Source organism: Spinacia oleracea, chromosome 5 (genome assembly GCF_020520425.1).
Source record: "Spinacia oleracea cultivar Varoflay chromosome 5, BTI_SOV_V1, whole genome shotgun sequence".
NCBI classification, from domain to species: Eukaryota; Viridiplantae; Streptophyta; class Magnoliopsida; order Caryophyllales; family Amaranthaceae; genus Spinacia; species Spinacia oleracea.
Genome location: NC_079491.1, coordinates 87243625 through 87263656, shown reverse-complemented (window position 1 = coordinate 87263656; position 20032 = coordinate 87243625). Strand labels below are relative to the sequence as shown.

The following is a 20032-nucleotide window of genomic DNA, read 5'->3' as shown; positions in this document are numbered from 1 at the left end:
TTATTTAGGATTAATCAATTTTTCGTACTGTTAATAGAAGAGCGGAAAAATGTTAGATTATTTTTATCAAATTTTCCTAAAATATGGAGTATTGTGTAAGAAATTTGTTAAATGGAGTACCAATTGTTATACTCCGTACATTTAGTTTTAAAGTCAGTATAGTTTTTGAAAAAAAGAGGAATTAGTTACAAAGTTTATTTTTTAAAAAAAATTTTGTGTATGATCTGAACAAATATAAAAAGAATACTGTATATTGTTAAACAAATAGAATATATATTTGGCCATTCAGCTATTTTATAAAAAAAATGGGCCTTTAGTTTAAACATTTTCTACGAATAAGAATATAATGCATTTTTCTTTTATTATTTTAGAGCCATAACTAAGGTGTATCATTGGAGCATAGGTGAAAAAAATATATCATTGGATTAGAGGTTAATATATATGGTTATATATTGTTTTGGGTTTTAATAATTGTATAGGTATAACCCTTTAAGAACTCGGATGTGTGGGTTGAGACATCTATTTTAATAATTTATACCATTGGTGTTTCATTTTGAACCATCTTTGTGTTATGTAAACATTTGTACACTGCATTAATATGACATGGGGCATAAGAATAAACCTTTGCTAAGTAATAAGGGAAAATGAGAAACAGATAATCGAAACGAAAGACGTATAAACCAAGATTATCAACCTACATACCCAGAATAGTAGAAAAACATAGCAATACTCTCCGTAATAAATAGCGCGCACGAGTAGCATGTGTTCTTTTATTTCTACTAAGAGAAGGCACTATAAATCTATAATGTTCTACATTTTTGTTGGACATATGTTGAAATTTGCACAAGTCAAAAAAGTTTTACAAACTACATACTACAAATTACTAAACCATTAAGATCTTTATTATGTGTTACAGTGTTCTCATTTTGTAGTAGGTTTTTCAACTAATACCACAAATAAAATTGAGTTGCAAGTCTTGGAATGTTAAAACTAGATATTAGCTAAACTTTATCCAGATGGTTATAACATGACCGCATAGCGCAGTGGATTAGCGCGTTTGACTTCGGATCAAAAGGTCGTGGGTTCGACTCCCACTGTGGTCGTACATTTTATCATATTTTGACATTACTTAAGCTGTAACTCTGTAGCCACGTCTAACACATTATTTTCATACTACGTAATCCGTATGTTAATCTTTGAGAACTCGGATGTCTGGATTGAGGATACGTTAGATTAGTTCCTTAATATTTTTTTTTTCGAGCGCCATCTTCTTCCAAAGAAAAAGTTTGACCATTTAATCCAATCTTTCAGCTTTTGATTCGAACATTTCGGTCCCTTACCAAGCCTCTGATATTGAAAAGATTGACATATCCCAAAAACCAAATTTTAACTTTGGGAAATATCGAGTATGTCCTTAAAATGGTGGAAGCTTGCAATTAGTGGCGAAGGTGAAAGTGGCAACGTTCAAACTCTCTATCAAGGATAGGGGTTGTTTGTAGCTTATTTTCCCTGTTAATGTTAGTTTTTAATCACCATAAAATATCTTGGCAGATAATGTGCCCGTTATCTGATCATTGGCTAGTGCTCTCGTGCAGTAGTGCTGTACATGACTACAATGATAAGCCGAAAAATATCTTGTTTCAAGTTACTGGTGATGAAACAGAGTCAACCAGAGAAAAACAAATGCCTGGGGTTATTGTGAATTTTTTATTTTTTTTGTGTTACACTGAAAAATGTCTTTAGTTTCCTGACATGGAAATAGGGTGTAAATAAAATATTTAACAAATAGACATGAAGTTTTCTCATCTCCAACAAATCATTCTACTTTATCTCACAACAATTGCAAGAAGAAACAGAGTATTATCTAACTGAAGGTATCGGAAATAAAATAAGACACGCTTTAGATTATCAGAAATGGAACTAGGATGTAACATGGAGAATATACAATTTCAAGTCTGTAAGACATAATATTAATCACATAACCTTTTTTCTGTTTTTACATAGAATCTCCAAGAGATGTATATACAGGTTTTTCTTTCAGGAAATCAGGTCGAATTTGAAAATGACAAGTATACAGCAGAAACTATTTTGAATTAAACTGGGAAAGAGAGAAAGCTTTCAGCCATCTCTTGCTTACATCATTGTTCTCTGAAGCCGAAAAAATAACCCCACGGTTCGCGGGTCACGGGTCACGGCCCACGCCACAGTCAGCAACAAGCCAACATTGCAGATAAGAAGCCAATGATCTTTATTTATTTATTTTTGAAAAAGCACCACCAACATAGAGGAAACAACCTTTCAGAAAGAATTCTGGCCCTGCCACAATCACATTATAAGCTTTTCAACAGCTGAGAACTAGTGAGGTTGTAATTAAGAATCAACACAATATATTCACTTCAAGAACAAACAGAAGATCAGGATTTCAAATTACAAGTAGGACTGTAGGAGTAGTATCATAGTTCATGTTACGGAGTAATTATTAACAAGAAAAAAAAGCAGAGAGTAATCTCTTTTACTTCGTACCTTTTTAGGTTTCTTGTTTGTACTTTCTCCCATTTAAGGCATCAGCTCTCCACATTCTCATGCAAATTTTCATCAACACTACAGAAAAAGGGATATAGTACAACTCAGTTTTACAGAAGTAGGTGGATGTATACTACACACAAAAACCAATATACACATCTGAATGAAAAGAATACAAGTATAATTATATCAATCACCTAATGTTTCTTCTTTGATGCATATGTCTCCTCCTTCGCCGCCTCCTCTTCTTCTTTTCCTGTTGTTGGTCTAGAGCTTCACTTCCAGAATTCTTCAACATAATGAGGTTCTCTATACAAACTTGAGTGTCAAAACATCTAGGGAAATCGCAGACCTTAACATCCTTCACCACCATAGTTTGCAAGTCAAGTGAAACAACCCTCCAAGTATTGAGCTGTAGAAACAGCTTCTGTCGATCCAATGAATAGGCAATTGGCCACTCAAGAAACATAAGCTGTTGTGATTGCTTAACTTTGTACAGCCTAGTCCAGGATTCAACCACACCATACTCCTTCAATACCCATATATCCGAGTAATCCAAGTCATTCACCGTAAGACATAAACACCGATCAAGCACCCCTACACGCAAGTTGATAAACTGTTCCTCAAACTTAGGCTGAGGCACCTCATTAAAGCTATTGTTACCAAGACCAAACCCAAGAATCGAATAACGCTTTTCATCCTTATGAACAAATTCATGTACCCAATGCAAAGTTCCATTAACAAGAACACCATCTTCACGGTAGGAAAAAAATGGGGAAGGAACATCAGGAGCCCTCACCCATGAATCTGTTTTCAAACTGTAAACCATGACTTGGCTCTTGAATGGACCTGTTCCCTCATTGGATTGGAGAATCCTAACAAACTTATAGTCTTTCGACTCTTTCTCATATCCAAACCCAAAGGAGTAGCGATGAGATAAGCTCGAGGGTTTAGACAAAAATGGCAGTTTTCTGTAAGTTTGAGTTGTGGGATTGTACAAGAGGATAGTAAGGTGCAGATCATAATTACAGAGGCAGAGCAACCCATGGCAAGAACCCACCACATGGGCGAAACCCTGATCCCGAAAGGGGTTGTCCAGCTCTTTCACTCGATCAAAAGTGTCGAATTCAGCGGAAGAGAGATGGGGAGCAGAGAAAACAAAGCGGACGTTCGGATTCGATTGAGCTAGGGTTTGATCAAGATGAAGTTCGGCAAAATTAGGGGAGCTGATTAGATAGTACCATGATTTGCATACACTCTTGAATTGCAACAAGGGTTTCGCATCTAATCTTAAGAATATATTGATCATCAAATCAACGTGAAGGTCCATCAATTCAGTCATATTTGTTCAAAATGATTATTATTTACATACAATTTACATAATATGTTGTTATTCTGCACAAAAAAACGAAATTCAAGTAATTAAAGCAGAGAATTATCAACTAAATAGACGATTAAACATGGGAATTGTGAAAATTATGCATGTAATTGAATCAACTTGAATTGAATTGAGCAAAAAGGGGAACAAGGGAATCAAAAACTTATTTTCTCTTTCTGCACAAAAAGATTACAAATTGAAACAAACCCATCAAGAATCTATGATCAATTGAACGACTAGAAATAGAAACTGGGTAAATACGCGATCGATTGAATTGAATTTAAGAATGAAAAAAAAAGGCGAAATGTGAAATGATGGAAATAAAGTCAATGATATAAATTAAGAGATTAGAGAGATATAGGAAATGGGAAATGGGAATTTTGTTTAAATTAATGAAAAGAGAAAGAAAAAGTAATCAGAAATTTTACCAGAAATCTGTGTAGCGATCTGAGAGAGATAGTTCAACGATGCAGGAAGAGGCAGTTTGATAAAAGTCTGAGAATAACGGTTGCTTCACTCTTTCTTTCTTTCTCTGTTTTTTTTTCTTTCTTTATGTTTTAAGACAAGTTCGTCAATCCTCTTCAAGTCTTTGTTTTTCACAAGTACTAAATATAGTACAAAATCCTTTATACATTACAAGTTAATGACACTTAAAATCCTAAAATATTAAGAATATTTTTCAATTGTTGTAGATGAGGACTAGTTTAACATTTATAAAAGTTTTAAGCTAATAACTAGAATATTGGAGTAAAATAATAAATTAGTTTGGCCAATCAAATTAGCATAAACAAGTTAATTTGCCTGACAACTAGGTTCTAAAAGTTGCCAAATAATTAATTGAAAAGTTGCACAAGTGGGACCAATTTAAATACGAAGTAACAAACTAGTTGCTAACCATTGTAACACAAATTAATTAGACAATAAAATAGCTTGATATCTTATGTGACATAACAAACTAATTGTCAAATTAGCTTACCATTGAAGATGCTCTAATATACCCTTTTGTCGATACCCAAACTCCAGCATCCCTTTCCTTCTTCTTCCCGGACTCTTTTCACTCCTAACAAAAGGCTCTCCATTGATAAGAACCTATTTCTCCCTCCTTGCTAAATTGTTGCTTGTTCTTAATTGTTGATTGATTTTTCAAAGTTTGTGTTTGGATTGTTTTATAAAAATAAATAAATTGAATGAGATGCGTTTTTATGTATTGTGCAATAGTGTTTGCTGCGTTCTGGATAGAATTTCTGGAGGCCGGAGGATTTCCGAAGGTTAAGGTGCGGTGCCGGAAAGGATCCCGGAGGTGAAGTGAGGCTCCATACATAATTTCCAGCGATTGAACATGGGTTCCGAATCTTTCTTCCAGAGATTAACAACTGTACAATCAGCTCATCACCCACATCCTCCTCGCTGCCCCCAACAACAACTCCATTGTTGCATTACCTTCGCACCATGGAACAAATAATTTATTGCTTTGTTGTAGACCTAATCAACATGAGCCCGACCCGACCCAATTTTTTGCGGGTTTTGATAGAATTTTTTTGCCAGCTTCCGGGCCTGGTCCGGCCCAAAAGTTTAAATTTTTTTAACGTGTTTGGGCAACATAAAATTACATTTTTTAGTTATTAATTTGGCCCGAACGAAAAGCCCGGTATTTTAGGACCGAAATGTTTGGGCACAAGTTTTTGGCCCCCCAAACATTGCGGGCTTATTTTTTATATCTCGGCCCGGCCCGACCCGTCATTTGATCAGGTCTACTTTGTTGCTCCCGGCCTCCCCAACAGCAACCGGCACCTTGCCAACAGTCAAACACCCAAACAAGAGATAGTTTTTTTAATTTTATTTTTGACGGAAGCAACCGACTAAAGCAAGGACAAATTAAGAACAATAAAACATAAATGAGATCAAGTACATTATTCTGCATTTAGGGATAATATATATATTTAGTACTACCTTCTTTTTTTTAGTAGAACTATTTTTTTTGGTGATTACCGATCAATGACCGGTATTGATGAATACAAATTACGTGGCATAATCATAAATAAATAATCTTTTAAATATAAATTTAAACTCAATTTTTATTAATTTATGCTTAAATTTATTCATTTAACCTCAAATCTTATTTATTTAATTCACTTTATTGTTTTTTTTAATTTCCTTTTTTTTTCTTACCATTTTAATTACAAATGTCATATTATTAAAACTATTCATATATCATAGTTATTGATATATACATTTCCTTTTCCCCCCCCTTTACTTTCTTATCCAGATTAAAAGTAATTAATTCTTGATGCCTCTAACTTTGGCGGCCTTGGCGAAGAATAGTAGATTACCAACAAACGATATGACTAGACGAATTAGAATCAAACTGTCTTTTAAATAAAATAAAATGCACATAAGAGGAGTAGTTATAGCTTGAACTTATACTCCCTCTATATTGTTTAGGGGTTACAATCTTTTGAGTTCTAACTTTATTTTATTAAGAAATACAAGCCTATTTTTTTGTAACTTTTTCATCCCACCTCCTCAATTGTATAATACTTGTCTTATATGCACGCGATGCGTGCGAGATAATATCATAACTTTAAGTTGTTTTATTGCAACTAATCACCAAAAATAATATGCCACAAAATTTCTCCGCAAAGTTCACCTGAAGAAAAAATATACATCCCTATTTTTTGGGAAAATAACGAACTTTATTACCAAAAGGTAGAAAATAATCAAAATCCAACCACAAAAGCAACAAACACCAGTTAAGGGAGCACAGCCGCACCCTCAACAAAACAAAAAATAAAGCAGCAAATTAGCATCCAGCTGCAGAGAGTCAGCGTCATAACAAAACCAGCCTGTAACCGAAGAAACAGCAGCAGATTAGCATCCAGCTCCACAGAGTCATCGGCATAACCAAACCAGCTTAAAACCGAAGAAACAACAACATAAACTCAAAGAAAAAGAACAACAAACATCAAGCACACAAAGAAAGCCTACACACCAGAAACATGAAGAAGGTGCCTACAAACCACACTGCAAGAGCAATAGAACCAACTTGCATAAGTAACATGAGCCATAGCAGCAGCGTGTAAAGATAGCAGCAGCTACAACAGCAACCAAAAGCTATTATAAACATAAGTTATGCATCTACTCCACGTATAGGAGGCAGAAAGTATCACAGATCAAACATTGATAGGTAACATGCAATGAGGAAGATGAGAACAATGTGCAGGCCCCTGATTCACCTCAACTATAATAGTTAAACGCTACTACAGTTACGTAAAAACATCAGCATTGCTACTGAAAGATAGCCTTTGGAAAAAAAACATAACGCCATCGTTCACGTATCTATAAAAAAGGATAGCCCGGATTTAATTCCATATCCTTCCAAGGTATCATGTTTCGACGATCCCTTCCCCTAAAAGTGTATGGGAATACAGTTAAATACATATTAACGCAACAGAATAATCCCCAAAGCCAGGAACCATGTATAAAGTACAAATCAAGCAGACTTACGTTTGTAGCGTGTTTTCCCTAGATTCAGCGTATCACGAACACGAACAAGAACTCCAAATGTTGTTCCTCTACTTAGTTCACCGACACGTTCAGATCCATCTTGAGATTCGTAGCTTAGACGTCACTCAAGATATTTTAGCTTTTAGGGAAGAACAATTCTAATGGAGGCACAGAGAGTTTAGGGTTTCTCTTGCCTTAGGTTAGAATCTGATTTTTGCATTAGGGTTATGAAAACACATTAGACTAGGTTATGATAATAACCTATCAAGTGAGCCAAGCCAACCGCCCAAGCATAGAGACCAACCTGCCAGCAAGGCCCACGACTAAAGCCTCGCACAAGCGCACAACACACAACACGCAGTGGGCTAGGCCTCGTTGCTGCTGTTGTTGTTGCTTCTCAGTTTGTGCACAGCCAAGGCAGCTAGGCCATGGGCCTTTGCTCCTTGCGCTTTGCTCGTGGGCTTGCATTCGTGTTTGCTTTATTTAATTATCATTCGATAATTCATTTATCGTTTCGTACTTGACGATCCATTGTCGTACGATACGAATATTCGTTTCTCCTAGCTTACGAATATACGCAATCACGATATACGATTTCACGATATAGGATTTCACGATCCAATTTTAAATCGTATAATTATGTTTTCCGAACTAATTTCCGAAAAATATATTAAATGAATATCCGATTCATTTAATCCGATGATCTGTTACATGCCAATGGTGTGACGTTATAGGTTCAGTCAAGAGTAAGCTATGAGCCTAATATAGATTAGAACTCACTGATCGGAAGCATTGCTCCAGCTAGTTGTTTTGATCACTTGATCTCACTAAATTAATTGTTCGTAATTAATCTGAACCATGGTATTGGACTAATGCATCTTGGGTGAAGGACATATTTCCTTCAGTCTCCCACTTGTCATTCAGACAAGTGTGCATTCCGATTCCTTTGTCTCTTGGTGTTACTTACTAAACATAAGGTAAGATCCAAGCCATCCTTATTAGGTCCAGAAGTGTTTCTCAAATTACTGAGTTCAACTATTAAACTTTTACAGAAGGTCAAACCATTCTGAGCACGACCATGCATTTTCACAGTATCTAACTCTTCGAGAGGCCTTGTACAACAACAACACCATATCCTATCAAAGATAGGAGGATAATACCTTCTTGTAACTTATGAACAACTTACTTTGATTCATAGTACGCCCAATAACTGCTTTTATAGTCTCCTTTTACGGTGCGACGTTTAGCGAGCATCAAAGCGAGCTAATTCTCAAAAAAGCAGCCATAACTACTCAGATTCTGAGGAATAGGCTCCAATCACCATTAATGAGAACTACTTATGACATGACTTTAATCTCTTAAAGTTTTCTCATGGTCAATCCGATACAAGATCCAATAAGTATCTATGCAAATGATTTCTGACATCCAGTCCATCTAGTTCAAGAAACTGAACTATAAATCAACTTGCAATCTAATCTTCATTAGTCATTGGTCGTCCTACCTTTCAATGACCTGGATTAGGGATCCTTTTGTGACTTCAATATTCAAGTTCACTTATGGGTGTTTCTTTGTCAAAGAATCCATCTTGACATCCCATTTGAATGGTTTGAATCACTTGGACTTTCTCATTTAATACTAAACCAAGATTAAATGAATATGAAATACAATTTCATAAATGATAAATGTTTAAACCAAATGCTTACCAATTTGTTTGCCTCTAACCCAAAATCAAGAATTTAATGTTTTACAGATATAGCCCTTTCACCCAATACTAAAAACATTCATGGAACTCAAACTTGATTCCATTTCTGCATATGAGTGTTGTATCTCATTCGATGCAAAGGTTTAGTTTATCATACTTTGCTATTCTTAGCATCTTTTCTATCGAAAGCCTTTCGATGTAAGATGAAAAGATCTTTGAATATGTTTATAGAATGATCTAGTCTTTCATTGTTTTTTAGAATGATAATCATATTTAAAATAGAAAATCATCCAGATAGCAGACTTGTGATCAACCTGAGTTCATTGAAGAACTCCCACTAGAAACAATTCCCTTCCGTTGCTTCTTAGGCAATGATGAATTCATTTCAATGGTGCTATTCTTTTGGAATACTCCAACCAGGTCACATAGATGTGGGAGATACATCTTTCAACTGAGAACTTGGAAACTAATCATTGATTCAGTTTCCCATGCATCACATGGTTTAGAACCTATGTTACCACCTTTTAATTACGACGCCTAATTGCTCGTGTATGTTTGTGGTTTTTCTAACAACAAGATTCAACTTTTGCTTAGGCAAATGCATGTAGCATCAAAACTTTAGTTCATCTTCACTTCCTCTTATCAAGTGCTCATCCTACATGTCAAAATGCATTGGATGTTCTTGATATTATTCTACTGATATTTGATCTAGATCAATAGAGATTGGTATAAACTCGTCACGATCCAATATTCACGAGTTATCTTGGCGATCTATATATCACATCATACATGATTGATTGTAATGCAAAAACCATTCGCATTTTAAAATCTATCCATGTAACTTTTAGCTTTATTCTGTTTCAAGAGATACTGAATCTTGCTAAAATCTTGGCATTGCCATGTGATATAAGGTGAAGGTTCCTCTTCAAGGTTCTTCATGCATGTTTAACTTTAGTAATAACAGCCTAGCTTTACACTTTAGTTATAACATTCATTACTTAGATTTACTCATATGGGTTGAGAGTCTCTTTTGAGTCTCTCAATTGTGTTTGATTTAGTAACTACTTTTGCAGAATCCAAACAACGCTTTAGATCCTATCCAATAGATCTTTAACCCAGTATGTTCTAAGTTTTGCCATGGTTCTAATATTGACAAATACTTCAAATCTAACCATTTAGAATTTGAATGTCATTTTCAATAGAGATATATGTATCTCATATATATAGAACCAATAAACTTGACTTAGCTCCCACTAAACTCCTCATCTACAAGATGATCCATATTTTCATAAAGCTGTGATTGCTCAATGGCCTTGTTGAAAAATATGGTCCAATTCCCACTTGCGTGTTTTAATCTACGAATAGATTTCTTAAGTTTGCTCTTTATCTAGCATCAAAACTTTTACATTGTGTGATGTACACAATTCCTTTCTACAAGTCCAATTGAGGAAGGTGTTTCGTTTTCCAATTGCCATATTGCCATATGCAATGATTGCTAGATTTATCCAAAATAGTTCAAGCATTCCGACTTGGTGAAAAAGATTTCAACATTATCAACGCCGGGAAGTTGTTTATAATCTTTAACTACCAATCTATCTTTTCTTTTGTATGTGTATACAATATCATCTTTGTATGTTTTGAATACATGTTTGTGAAGGAAATAATGCCCTTGGTCCAAGTATGCATTCTATGTTAAGTCTAATAAATGCGGTTCAGTATTAATTAACAAGTTAATAATTCAGTGAGATCAAGTGAGCTGAATGCCTAGCTAGAGGCCGCTTCAGTTCAAGTGGAATTAATGATATTAATCCACAGCTTACTCTTGACTGAACCCGTAGGGTCACACAAATAGTACGTAAACGGATCAAGTATTTAATGGCATTAAATACTCCATCTATGGATATTCGGAATCGACGGATCTTGTTTTCAGTGGGAGCTGAGATCGTCACAGGCAAGAAATGAATGCTCCGGAAACGATGATATTGCCGGAAACGAAAATATGGATCGTATCGGAAATATAAATATTATCCAAGTCGTAGATGTTGCCGGAAACGGAAACATGGTACGTATCGGAAAATATTATCGGAAATGGAAATATTGCCGGAATCGGAAATATTGCCGGAAACGGAAATATTGTCAGAATCGGAAATATTATCGGAATCGGAAAATAATTCCGGAAACGGAAATATTAAATATTTGTTCGAAACGGAAATTAATTCCGGAATCGGAAATATTAAATATTGTTCGTATCGGAAATGAATTCCGGAATCGGGAAATTAGTCGGAAGCGTATCGTACGAATTAGCATCGGACGAGGCCTGCCAGACGAAGGCCCAGCACGAAGCCGGGCCATCGCCCAGCAAGCCAGCGCGCCACAACGCACCAGCCAAGGCTGCGCCAGGCCCACCGCAAGGCAGGCCCAGCGCGCGCCAAGGCTGCGCCAGCGTGTGGGCCTCGTGGCAATGGGCTGCGAGCTCGCGGGCTGCGCGCGCGCGCATGGCGCCCCTCGTGGGCTGCTGTGCGTGCGTGTGTGTGTTTGTGTGCTATACGAATCCTAAAGCTATCAGGTTTCGACATATGATTAAATTCCTAAACCTAAAAGGATGAATTAATTAAATAAGAATTCTATTAGGATTCTAGTTTAATTAATTCGTATCCTAATAGGATTCCAGTTCCTTTTCCATACCTCTATAAATAGGTGCCTAGGGTCATAATTTATAGAGACAATTTAAGTATTCAAAGTGATTTTTGAGAGCAAAAATTCAGTCATATAATTGCCTACAATAGCCGAAAATTCTAAGTACCTTAAGGGCGATCCTAGTTGGTCAAGCTTAAGGCGGATCCGGACGTGCTGTGGACTATCTACGGAGGGACGACACTTGGAGTCCTAAAGACTTGTTCTTGTTCGGTTCGGGCGCATCTAGGGAGGGCACGCAACAAAGTGTATGCATCTAAACTATGCTAAATGATTATGTGTAAATAATATGCTTTCCTGGATATATGGTTTTTCCGCATGATTTATGTTTTGTCATATGAATCATAACCTAACAGTGGTATCACGAGCCTCTTATTATTTTCATAATCTAAATTGCATGAACATGGTTAAATATTACAAATTTGCAAGAATTAAAAGGGGTGATTAATTTTCGTAATTGTTAATTAATTGCAAATTGCGTTTATTTAATTATACGTACGCAGTTTTTCGGCAGTTTCTTCGTTACTCATCCAAATCAAGTGATTTTTGTGTCAATTCCGCATGTAAAAGGCATTCTAAAATTTTGACAAAAATAGTGATTTTCGGCCGAACCCAGAATTCTCAAATTCGAAGCCTAACTATGACTTTTCGGAGGTTTTAGTTTTTCGAATGCAAAATTTCGTAAATTTAAGATGTTAAATTAAATATTTGCGATTCTTGTTGATAAATCTTGAATTTTTGATTGACCTACTGTATATGTTTAACAAGTTTGAATGTCTAGCCTTGTTAATTATGCAATCTAATTTGTAATTATGATTAATTTGTTGAAAATTGGAATAATTTAGAATTAATTTGATTTTCATAATTAGTTATAATTTAATTAGATACCTATGATTAAAAACCACCATAAAAATTGTAAATTTATGTTAAGTTTTAAATTTTTATGACCTAGACTTGAATCCATGTTAATCGGAAATCAATTAAATAATAAATTTTCGATTTTTTCGCCCAAAAATTATGAAATTAATATTATTTATTAATTTGTCATTAATTTTGAATATAAAATTTTAATTTTTATGCGACTCGCTCATATAACTTGCACGCACAAAGCAATGGACGCTACGTGTTACCCTTAAGGGGTGTTGTATAGTGCGGGCATGCGACGACGAGCAAGGGAGCTCGTCGCCCGTGCGGTACGAATGCAGCGAGCAAGGGCATAGTGCACGAGCACAAGGCAGCAGCCCTGCCTTGTGTCGTGGGCTGTGAGCAATGGGCGTGTGGGCAGGGGCGAGAGCAAGGCACGAGCAGTCGCGTGTGGGCAGCAAGCGTGCTGCGCCACAGCGCGCACTGCCTCGCGCAAGCATGCGGAGCCTCGCGCTCAGCGAGCGCAAGCTCGCGTGCCACGAGCGCTACACACAGCATCGATGGCTCGCGCGCAGCGAGCGCCAGCTCGCATACTGCTGCCTCGTGCGATGAGCGCAAGCTCGCGTGCGGGAAAGGCAGGCGCGCATGGATCGAGCGCTGGCAAGCGAGCGCAGGCAAGCGAGCGCAGCGAGCGATGGCTCGCGTGCATCAAGCGCTGGCGCGCTCAGCGAGCACCAGCTCGCGTGATGCCTTGCGATGGTGAGCAGCAGCGATGCGACGCAGCGCATGGGCTGCGCGCACACGGCCAGCGATGGCTGTGTGCGTGTGGCCCATGGGCGTGCGTTGCGTGGGATTGTTGCGTTGCGATTAGATCGTTTTGAAATTTTAATTTGAAATTTTCAGTTTACGTAATTTTAATTAATTTTAAAATTAATAATTTAAATTATTTTCTTGGATTTTAATTTTGAATATTGTAATTATAATAAATTTTATTTATTCTAATTATTTTACTAAAATTAAAATCATGAATTAATTTAAATACGACTGAAATTAAATTAAAATTTTTGGATTCAATTATAAATTTATATGAGCTTTAAATTTTAATTAAATTTGTATGTTTCCGGTTAGACTAGAAATACATTTTTATGTTTAAAATTAGTAAAGCATATGAATTTATTGGTTTAAGTGGGAGCCCTTTTTAGTCATATACTCTTGATTAGGTCTACAAATCCTTAAGGTTAAAACAACTTGATTAGAATTAATAAGGACTGAATAATTTGTAGATTATTGGTGCCCTTGATTAATTGCTGCAAATGTTTATGTGATGCATAATGTGTTTTACTAACCAGCTATGTGGGCCATTCATGATAATGAATGGGTGAATGGTATATATTGTATATGTACTGTTTTGCAGGTTATGAAGTGACTAGTATGGCCCAAATAGGATAGAAAATATGGTCTGCGTACCATTAATTTGAATGTAATTGGTCTAAAGTACCAAAGTTGTTTTTCAATTCAAATATGGTCTGCGTACCATCAAATAGTTGTAATTAGTTTTAATTATAGCTTATCCTATTTGAAGAAAATGGTGCCTCCCACGGAGATTTTCAAGACGGACTTTGAAGTTAAAGCTTCAAGATGAAGTCGGGCCATACTAGATCACATTATCTTATGCATGTTTTAAGTTATTTATTGCTTTTAAATATGTCTTAAAATGCATGAGATCAAAAGCTTGATTATGTTGCATGATTAAGGATTTTAGTTCACTTAAAATCTAACCAACATAGTAAGAGCCTTAAGTTCCAAACTTAAAAATTGAGTTAAAAGGTGCCATGCCAAAATATACACTTGCTTGGATATCCTTTACATCAATCTAGTAATAGTTTTCGCTCAGCGAGGTGTTACTTATTGGTCCTAAAGGGGAAGGTACACAAATAATTGTAAGTACATGTTAGTTTTGGTGAAACTCAACGATATAAGTAAGGAGTCCTTTTATGTCGTGGCAAAATCGATAGGTTTACCTAATAAGTTCTTAGACGTACCTATCAACCAAGAATAGTTTCTAGACTATTAGCAAAAGGCTTTTGGTTACCTAAGATGTTTTAGGACTAAGTCGACAAACTGTGCTTAGTTCTTCAATGATTTTAGGATCTTGGAATCATTTTATTCACACCTGCCGGAACACACAACTTGAATAAAATGCTCAATGAACATTGAATTATGCATGTATGCTAGAATTTAAGTTTATTAAGAAAAACTGTGAATGGTTATTTATTTGTTTATTCTTTTCAATTGTAGTTTTAAATATGGCAAACAACAATTCATTCAACATTCGATCGATTCTCGAAAAGGAGAAGTTGAACGGGAAAAACTTCCTTGACTTGCAAAGGAACTTGCAAATAGTTCTTATGCAGGAAGAAAAGGAGTATGTCCTAGAAGAGGCGATGCCCGAAGCCGCAGGCGACGGGGTCACTCAGGCAGCCCTCAATCGTTGGATTGATGCCAACAAGGATGTGAAATGTCTAATGCTCGCCACCATGAGTGCAGATCTGCAGAAAACGTTCATCAACTCAGATGCTTTCACAATCATTAGTGAGTTGAAGAACATGTTCCAAGATCTGGCTCGAGTCGAAAGATTCGAGACTCATAGGCAAATTCTTGAGACCAAGCTTAAGAAAGGCGAGCCCGTAAGTCCACATGTTCTCAAAATGATTGGACTCATTGAGAATATGAGTCGGCTGGATCAACAATTTTCTCAGGAAATGGCTATAGACACCATCCTCCATTCTCTTCATAGCGGGTATGATCAGTTCAAACTGAACTACAGTATGAATAGTCTGGACAAAACGCTCACTGAGCTTCACGGTATGCTGAAGACCGCAGAAAAGACGCTCAAAAGTGATAAGCAGGATGTGCTTATGGTGCGTGGGGGCAAGTTCAAGAAATCTAGAAAGAAGAGGAATGCTAAGAAAGGTGGCAACAAGGCCAGCCCAACTAAGCAAACTGGCGCCAAATCTGTAAAGAGGAAGGTCAGTCAACCCACTTCTGAATCCGAATGCTTCTACTGCAAGAAGAAGGGGCATTGGAAGAGAGATTGCTTGAAGCTAAAGGAAGATAAGAAGAACGGAATAGTCGTTCCATCTTCAGGTATTTTCGTTATAGACTGTATACTTGCTAATTCAACTTCTTGGGTATTAGATACTGGTTGTGGCTCACACTTATGTTCCAATCCACAGGGACTAAGAAGAAGTAGAAAGTTAAGCAAGGGTGAAGTCGACCTACGAGTGGGAAATGGAGCACGGATTGCTGCATTAGCTGTAGGAACTTCTTATTTGTCGTTGCCCTCCGGGCTAGTTTTGGAACTGGAAGAGTGTTTCCATGTTCCAAGTCTTACTAAAAACATCATTTCAGTTTCTTGCTTAGATGCTAAGGGATTTTCCTTTTTAATAAAAGACAATAGTTGTTCGTTTTATTTTAAAGAGATGTTTTATGGATCTGCTAGATTAGTCAATGGACTTTATTTATTAGATCACGACAAACAAGTATATAACATAAATATCAAAAAGGCCAAAAAGGATGATTCAGATCTCACCTATCTGTGGCATTGTCGATTAGGCCATATAAACTTGAAACGCTTAGAAAGACTTCAAAAGGAAGGAATTCTAGAACCATTTGACTTAGAGGATTATGGTAAATGCGAATCATGTTTACTTGGCAAAATGACAAAGCAACCTTTCTCTAAAGTTGGAGAAAGAGCAAATGAACTATTGGGTTTAATCCATACAGATGTATGTGGACCAATGAGTACAAATGCTAGAGGTGGTTTCAGCTACTTTATCACTTTCACTGATGACTTCAGTAGATATGGTTATGTCTACCTAATGAAGCATAAGTCTGAATCCTTTGACAAATTCAAGGAATTTCAGAGTGAAGTAGAGAATCAATTAGGCAAGAAGATTAAGGCACTGCGGTCTGACAGAGGCGGTGAATATCTGAGCTATGAATTTGATGACCATCTGAAAGAATGTGGAATTCTATCAGAATTGACTCCTCCTGGAACACCACAATGGAACGGTGTGTCGGAACGGAGAAACAGAACCTTGCTAGACATGGTCAGGTCAATGATGGGTCAGGCCAAACTTCCATTAGAATTTTGGGGACATGCACTAAATACAGCTGCACTCACTATAAATAGAGCTCCGTCTAAAGCTGTCGAAAAGACTCCATATGAGTTATGGTTTGGAAAGCCTCCAAATGTGTCTTTTCTTAAGATTTGGGGATGTGAAGTATACGTCAAACGATTAATTTCAGACAAACTTCATCCAAAATCTGACAAATGTATCCTTGTGGGCTATCCAAAGGAAACAAAGGGGTATTACTTCTACAATACATCTGAGAACAAGGTGTTTGTTGCTCGAGATGGTGTCTTTTTGGAGAAAGATCACATTTCCAAAATGACAAGTGGGAGAAAAGTAGACCTCGAAGAAATTCGAGTCGAACAACAAACTCTAGAGAATGCTCAAGATGACATTCAGGATGAAACTCAGAGATCTTTAGAAGAATCTGGTGAGAATCATGGTCAATCTAGAGATGTTACCCCGCGTAGATCGCAAAGATATAGATCTCAACCGGAAAGGTACTTAGGTATTTTGACGAACGAGAGCTATGACGTTCTATTACTTGAAAGTGATGAACCTGCGACTTACAAACAAGCTATGACGAGCCCTAGCTCCAAGCAATGGCAAGAAGCCATGCAATCAGAATTAGACTCCATGTCTGAAAACCAAGTATGGGATTTGGTCGATTTGCCAGATGGCTACCAAGCCATTGGAAGCAAATGGGTTTTCAAACTGAAAAAGGACAAGGATGGGAAACTTGAAGTTTTCAAAGCTAGATTGGTTGCAAAAGGTTACAGGCAAGTCCACGGCGTGGATTACGATGAAACCTTTTCACCAGTTGCAATGCTAAAGTCTATTCGGATAATGTTAGCAATCGCTGCATATTACAATTACAAAATATGGCAGATGGATGTCAAAACTGCTTTCTTAAACGGCATTTTAACAGAAACTGTGTTTATGACATAGCCTGAAGGTTTTGAGGATCCAAAGAATGCTAAAAAGGTATGCAAGCTAAAGAAGTCAATCTACGGATTGAAGCAGGCATCCAGGAGCTGGAATATACGTTTTGATGACGCAGTCAGTGACTTTGGTTTCATCAAGAACGCAGACGAATCTTGTGTATACAAGAAGGTCAGTGGGAGCAAGATTGCTTTCCTAGTATTATATGTCGACGACATATTACTTATCGGAAATGACATTCCTATGTTGAACTCTGTCAAGATTTGGCTTGGGAAATGTTTTTCGATGAAAGATCTAGGAGAAGCGCAGTACATATTGGGCATCAAGATTTACAGAGATAGATCTAAAAAGATGATTGGACTTAGTCAAAGCACTTATATCAATAAGGTGCTTGATAGGTTCAAAATGGCAGACTCCAAGCGAGGCTACCTACCCATGTCTCATGGAATATCTCTAAGCAAGACTCAGTGCCCAAAAACACTTGATGAGCGTAGACGAATGAATGGGATTCCATATGCATCATTGATTGGTTCAATAATGTATGCTATGATATGTACACGCCCGGATGTTGCGTACGCACTCAGTGCTACGAGCAGATACCAGTCAGACCCAGGAGAGGCGCATTGGACTGCTGCCAAGAATATTCTGAAGTACCAGAAAAGGCACAAAGATGACTTCCTGGTCTATGGTGGAGATGATGAATTAATTGTTAAAGGCTATACAGACGCAAGTTTCCAAACCGACAAAGATGATTTCAGATCACAGTCTGGGTTTGTCTTCTGCCTCAACGGAGGTGCAGTAAGCTGGAAAAGTGCTAAGCAAAGCACCATTGCGGATTCTACAACTGAAGCGGAGTACATTGCTGCACATGAAGCAGCAAGGAAAGCTATATGGCTAAGGAAGTTCATAGGTGAACTTGGTGTAGTCCCCTCCATTAAAGGACCAATAGCCCTGTATTGTGATAATAACGGAGCTATTGCACAGGCACAGGAGCCTAGACACCACCAAAGAGTCAAGCATGTACTTCGTAGATTTCACCTTCTACGAGAGTTCGTTGAAAGAAAAGAAGTCGAGATAAACAATATTGGAACTGATGACAACATATCAGATCCATTGACTAAACCTCTGCCGCAGGCGAAGCACAACTCGCACACTGCAACTATGGGAATCAAGCATATTGGAGAATGGCTTTGATATCCCTGTTTAATGTTTTACAGTTTTAGAGTTTAAATCTTTGTAAAACATTATTGGTTAATCATTCACAATAAATGAAAAGAATTCATTTTTTCCATTTAATTTGTGGTTTATTAAATGATGAGTCCCTTCAATTTGACGATATATTCAAGATAGACTGTCAGGACCAGTCCTGTGACTAAGAAATGTCTATCAAGTGAACTTGAATGTCAAAGGTTGAAAATGGTCCCTAGTCGGAGTTTTCTATAAAATTGGACGCATGGAAAACGTTAGACGATTAGAATGCAAGATGACTAGTAGTTCTGTTTCTTGAACTATGTGGACATGGCAATGTCATAATCATTTGCATAGATACTTACTTTGGGAAGACTAGTATCGGACAAGACCAATGAAACTTTACTGTAAGAGATGAAAATCTGTCATAAGTAAATTTCATTAAAATTATTAGACACTAAATCCTCAATACCTGAGTGATTTGAGATTACTTGTTTGAGAACTGGTTGCTTTGACGTTGACCAACCGTCGCACCGTAAAAGGAGGCTATAAAGGCAACGCTCAGGTAATCACCTATCAAACGAAGTCTAATCTCAAGATCGCAAGATTGGGATTTTCCTTCCATAAATCGGGATGAGATGCTTAAAAGTTGTACAAGGCCACTCGGAGAGCTAGAAACTGTGAAATGCATGGCCGTGCTCGGATGAATCATAGGCTATGATTATCTGTTTATTTGATCAGTTGAACTCTGAAACCGAGGAACACCTCTGGACATATTAAGGATGACAACTCTTACCTTATGTTCAAGAGCAAGCATCGAGCGACAAAGGAATTAGGAAATGCACACTTGTCCCTAAGGACAAGTGGGAGACTGAAGGAAATAATTCCCTTGGTCCAAGTATGCATTTAATGTTAAGTCTAATAAATGCGGTTCAGTATTAATTAACAAGTTAATAATTCAGTGAGATCAAGTGAGCTGAATGCCTAGCTAGAGGCCGCTTCAGTTCAAGTGGAATTAATGATATTAATCCACAGCTTACTCTTGACTGAACCCGTAGGGTCACACAAATAGTACGTAAACGGATCAAGTATTTAATGGCA

The 20032-nt window shown here is 37.1% G+C and overlaps 1 protein-coding gene and 1 non-coding gene across 2 annotated transcripts; one reads left to right on the top strand and one right to left on the bottom strand.

Annotated features, from left to right (window-relative positions):
• Window positions 1-1029: 1029 nt before the first annotated feature.
• Window positions 1030-1103, top strand: TRNAR-UCG (transfer RNA arginine (anticodon UCG)). The gene has a single exon. It is a non-coding gene; the product is annotated as a tRNA-Arg (tRNA).
• A 781-nt stretch (window positions 1104-1884) lies between these two features.
• Window positions 1885-4489, bottom strand: LOC110776573 (F-box protein CPR1). Its single transcript, XM_021981128.2, has 4 exons — window positions 4330-4489; window positions 2721-3918; window positions 2524-2601; window positions 1885-2316 (listed from the first exon to the last, which is right to left on the bottom strand). The coding sequence occupies exons 2-3, from the start codon at window positions 3863-3865 to the stop codon at window positions 2565-2567; spliced, it is 1182 nt and encodes a 393-aa protein (XP_021836820.2). The 5' UTR covers window positions 3866-3918; window positions 4330-4489; the 3' UTR covers window positions 1885-2316; window positions 2524-2564.
• Between the last annotated feature and the right edge of the window lie 15543 nt (window positions 4490-20032).

What these genes read in the sequence shown, in the direction of transcription:
- LOC110776573 (XM_021981128.2), bottom strand. Translation starts at nt 3,865, where the DNA reads ATGACTGAATTGATGGACCTTCACGTTGATTTGATGATCAATATATTC. An exon ending in CATCAAAGAAGAAACATTAG is followed by an intron (nt 2,602 to 2,720) that starts GTGATTGATATA and finishes CTTTTTCTGTAG; the next exon opens with TGTTGATGAAAATTTGCATG.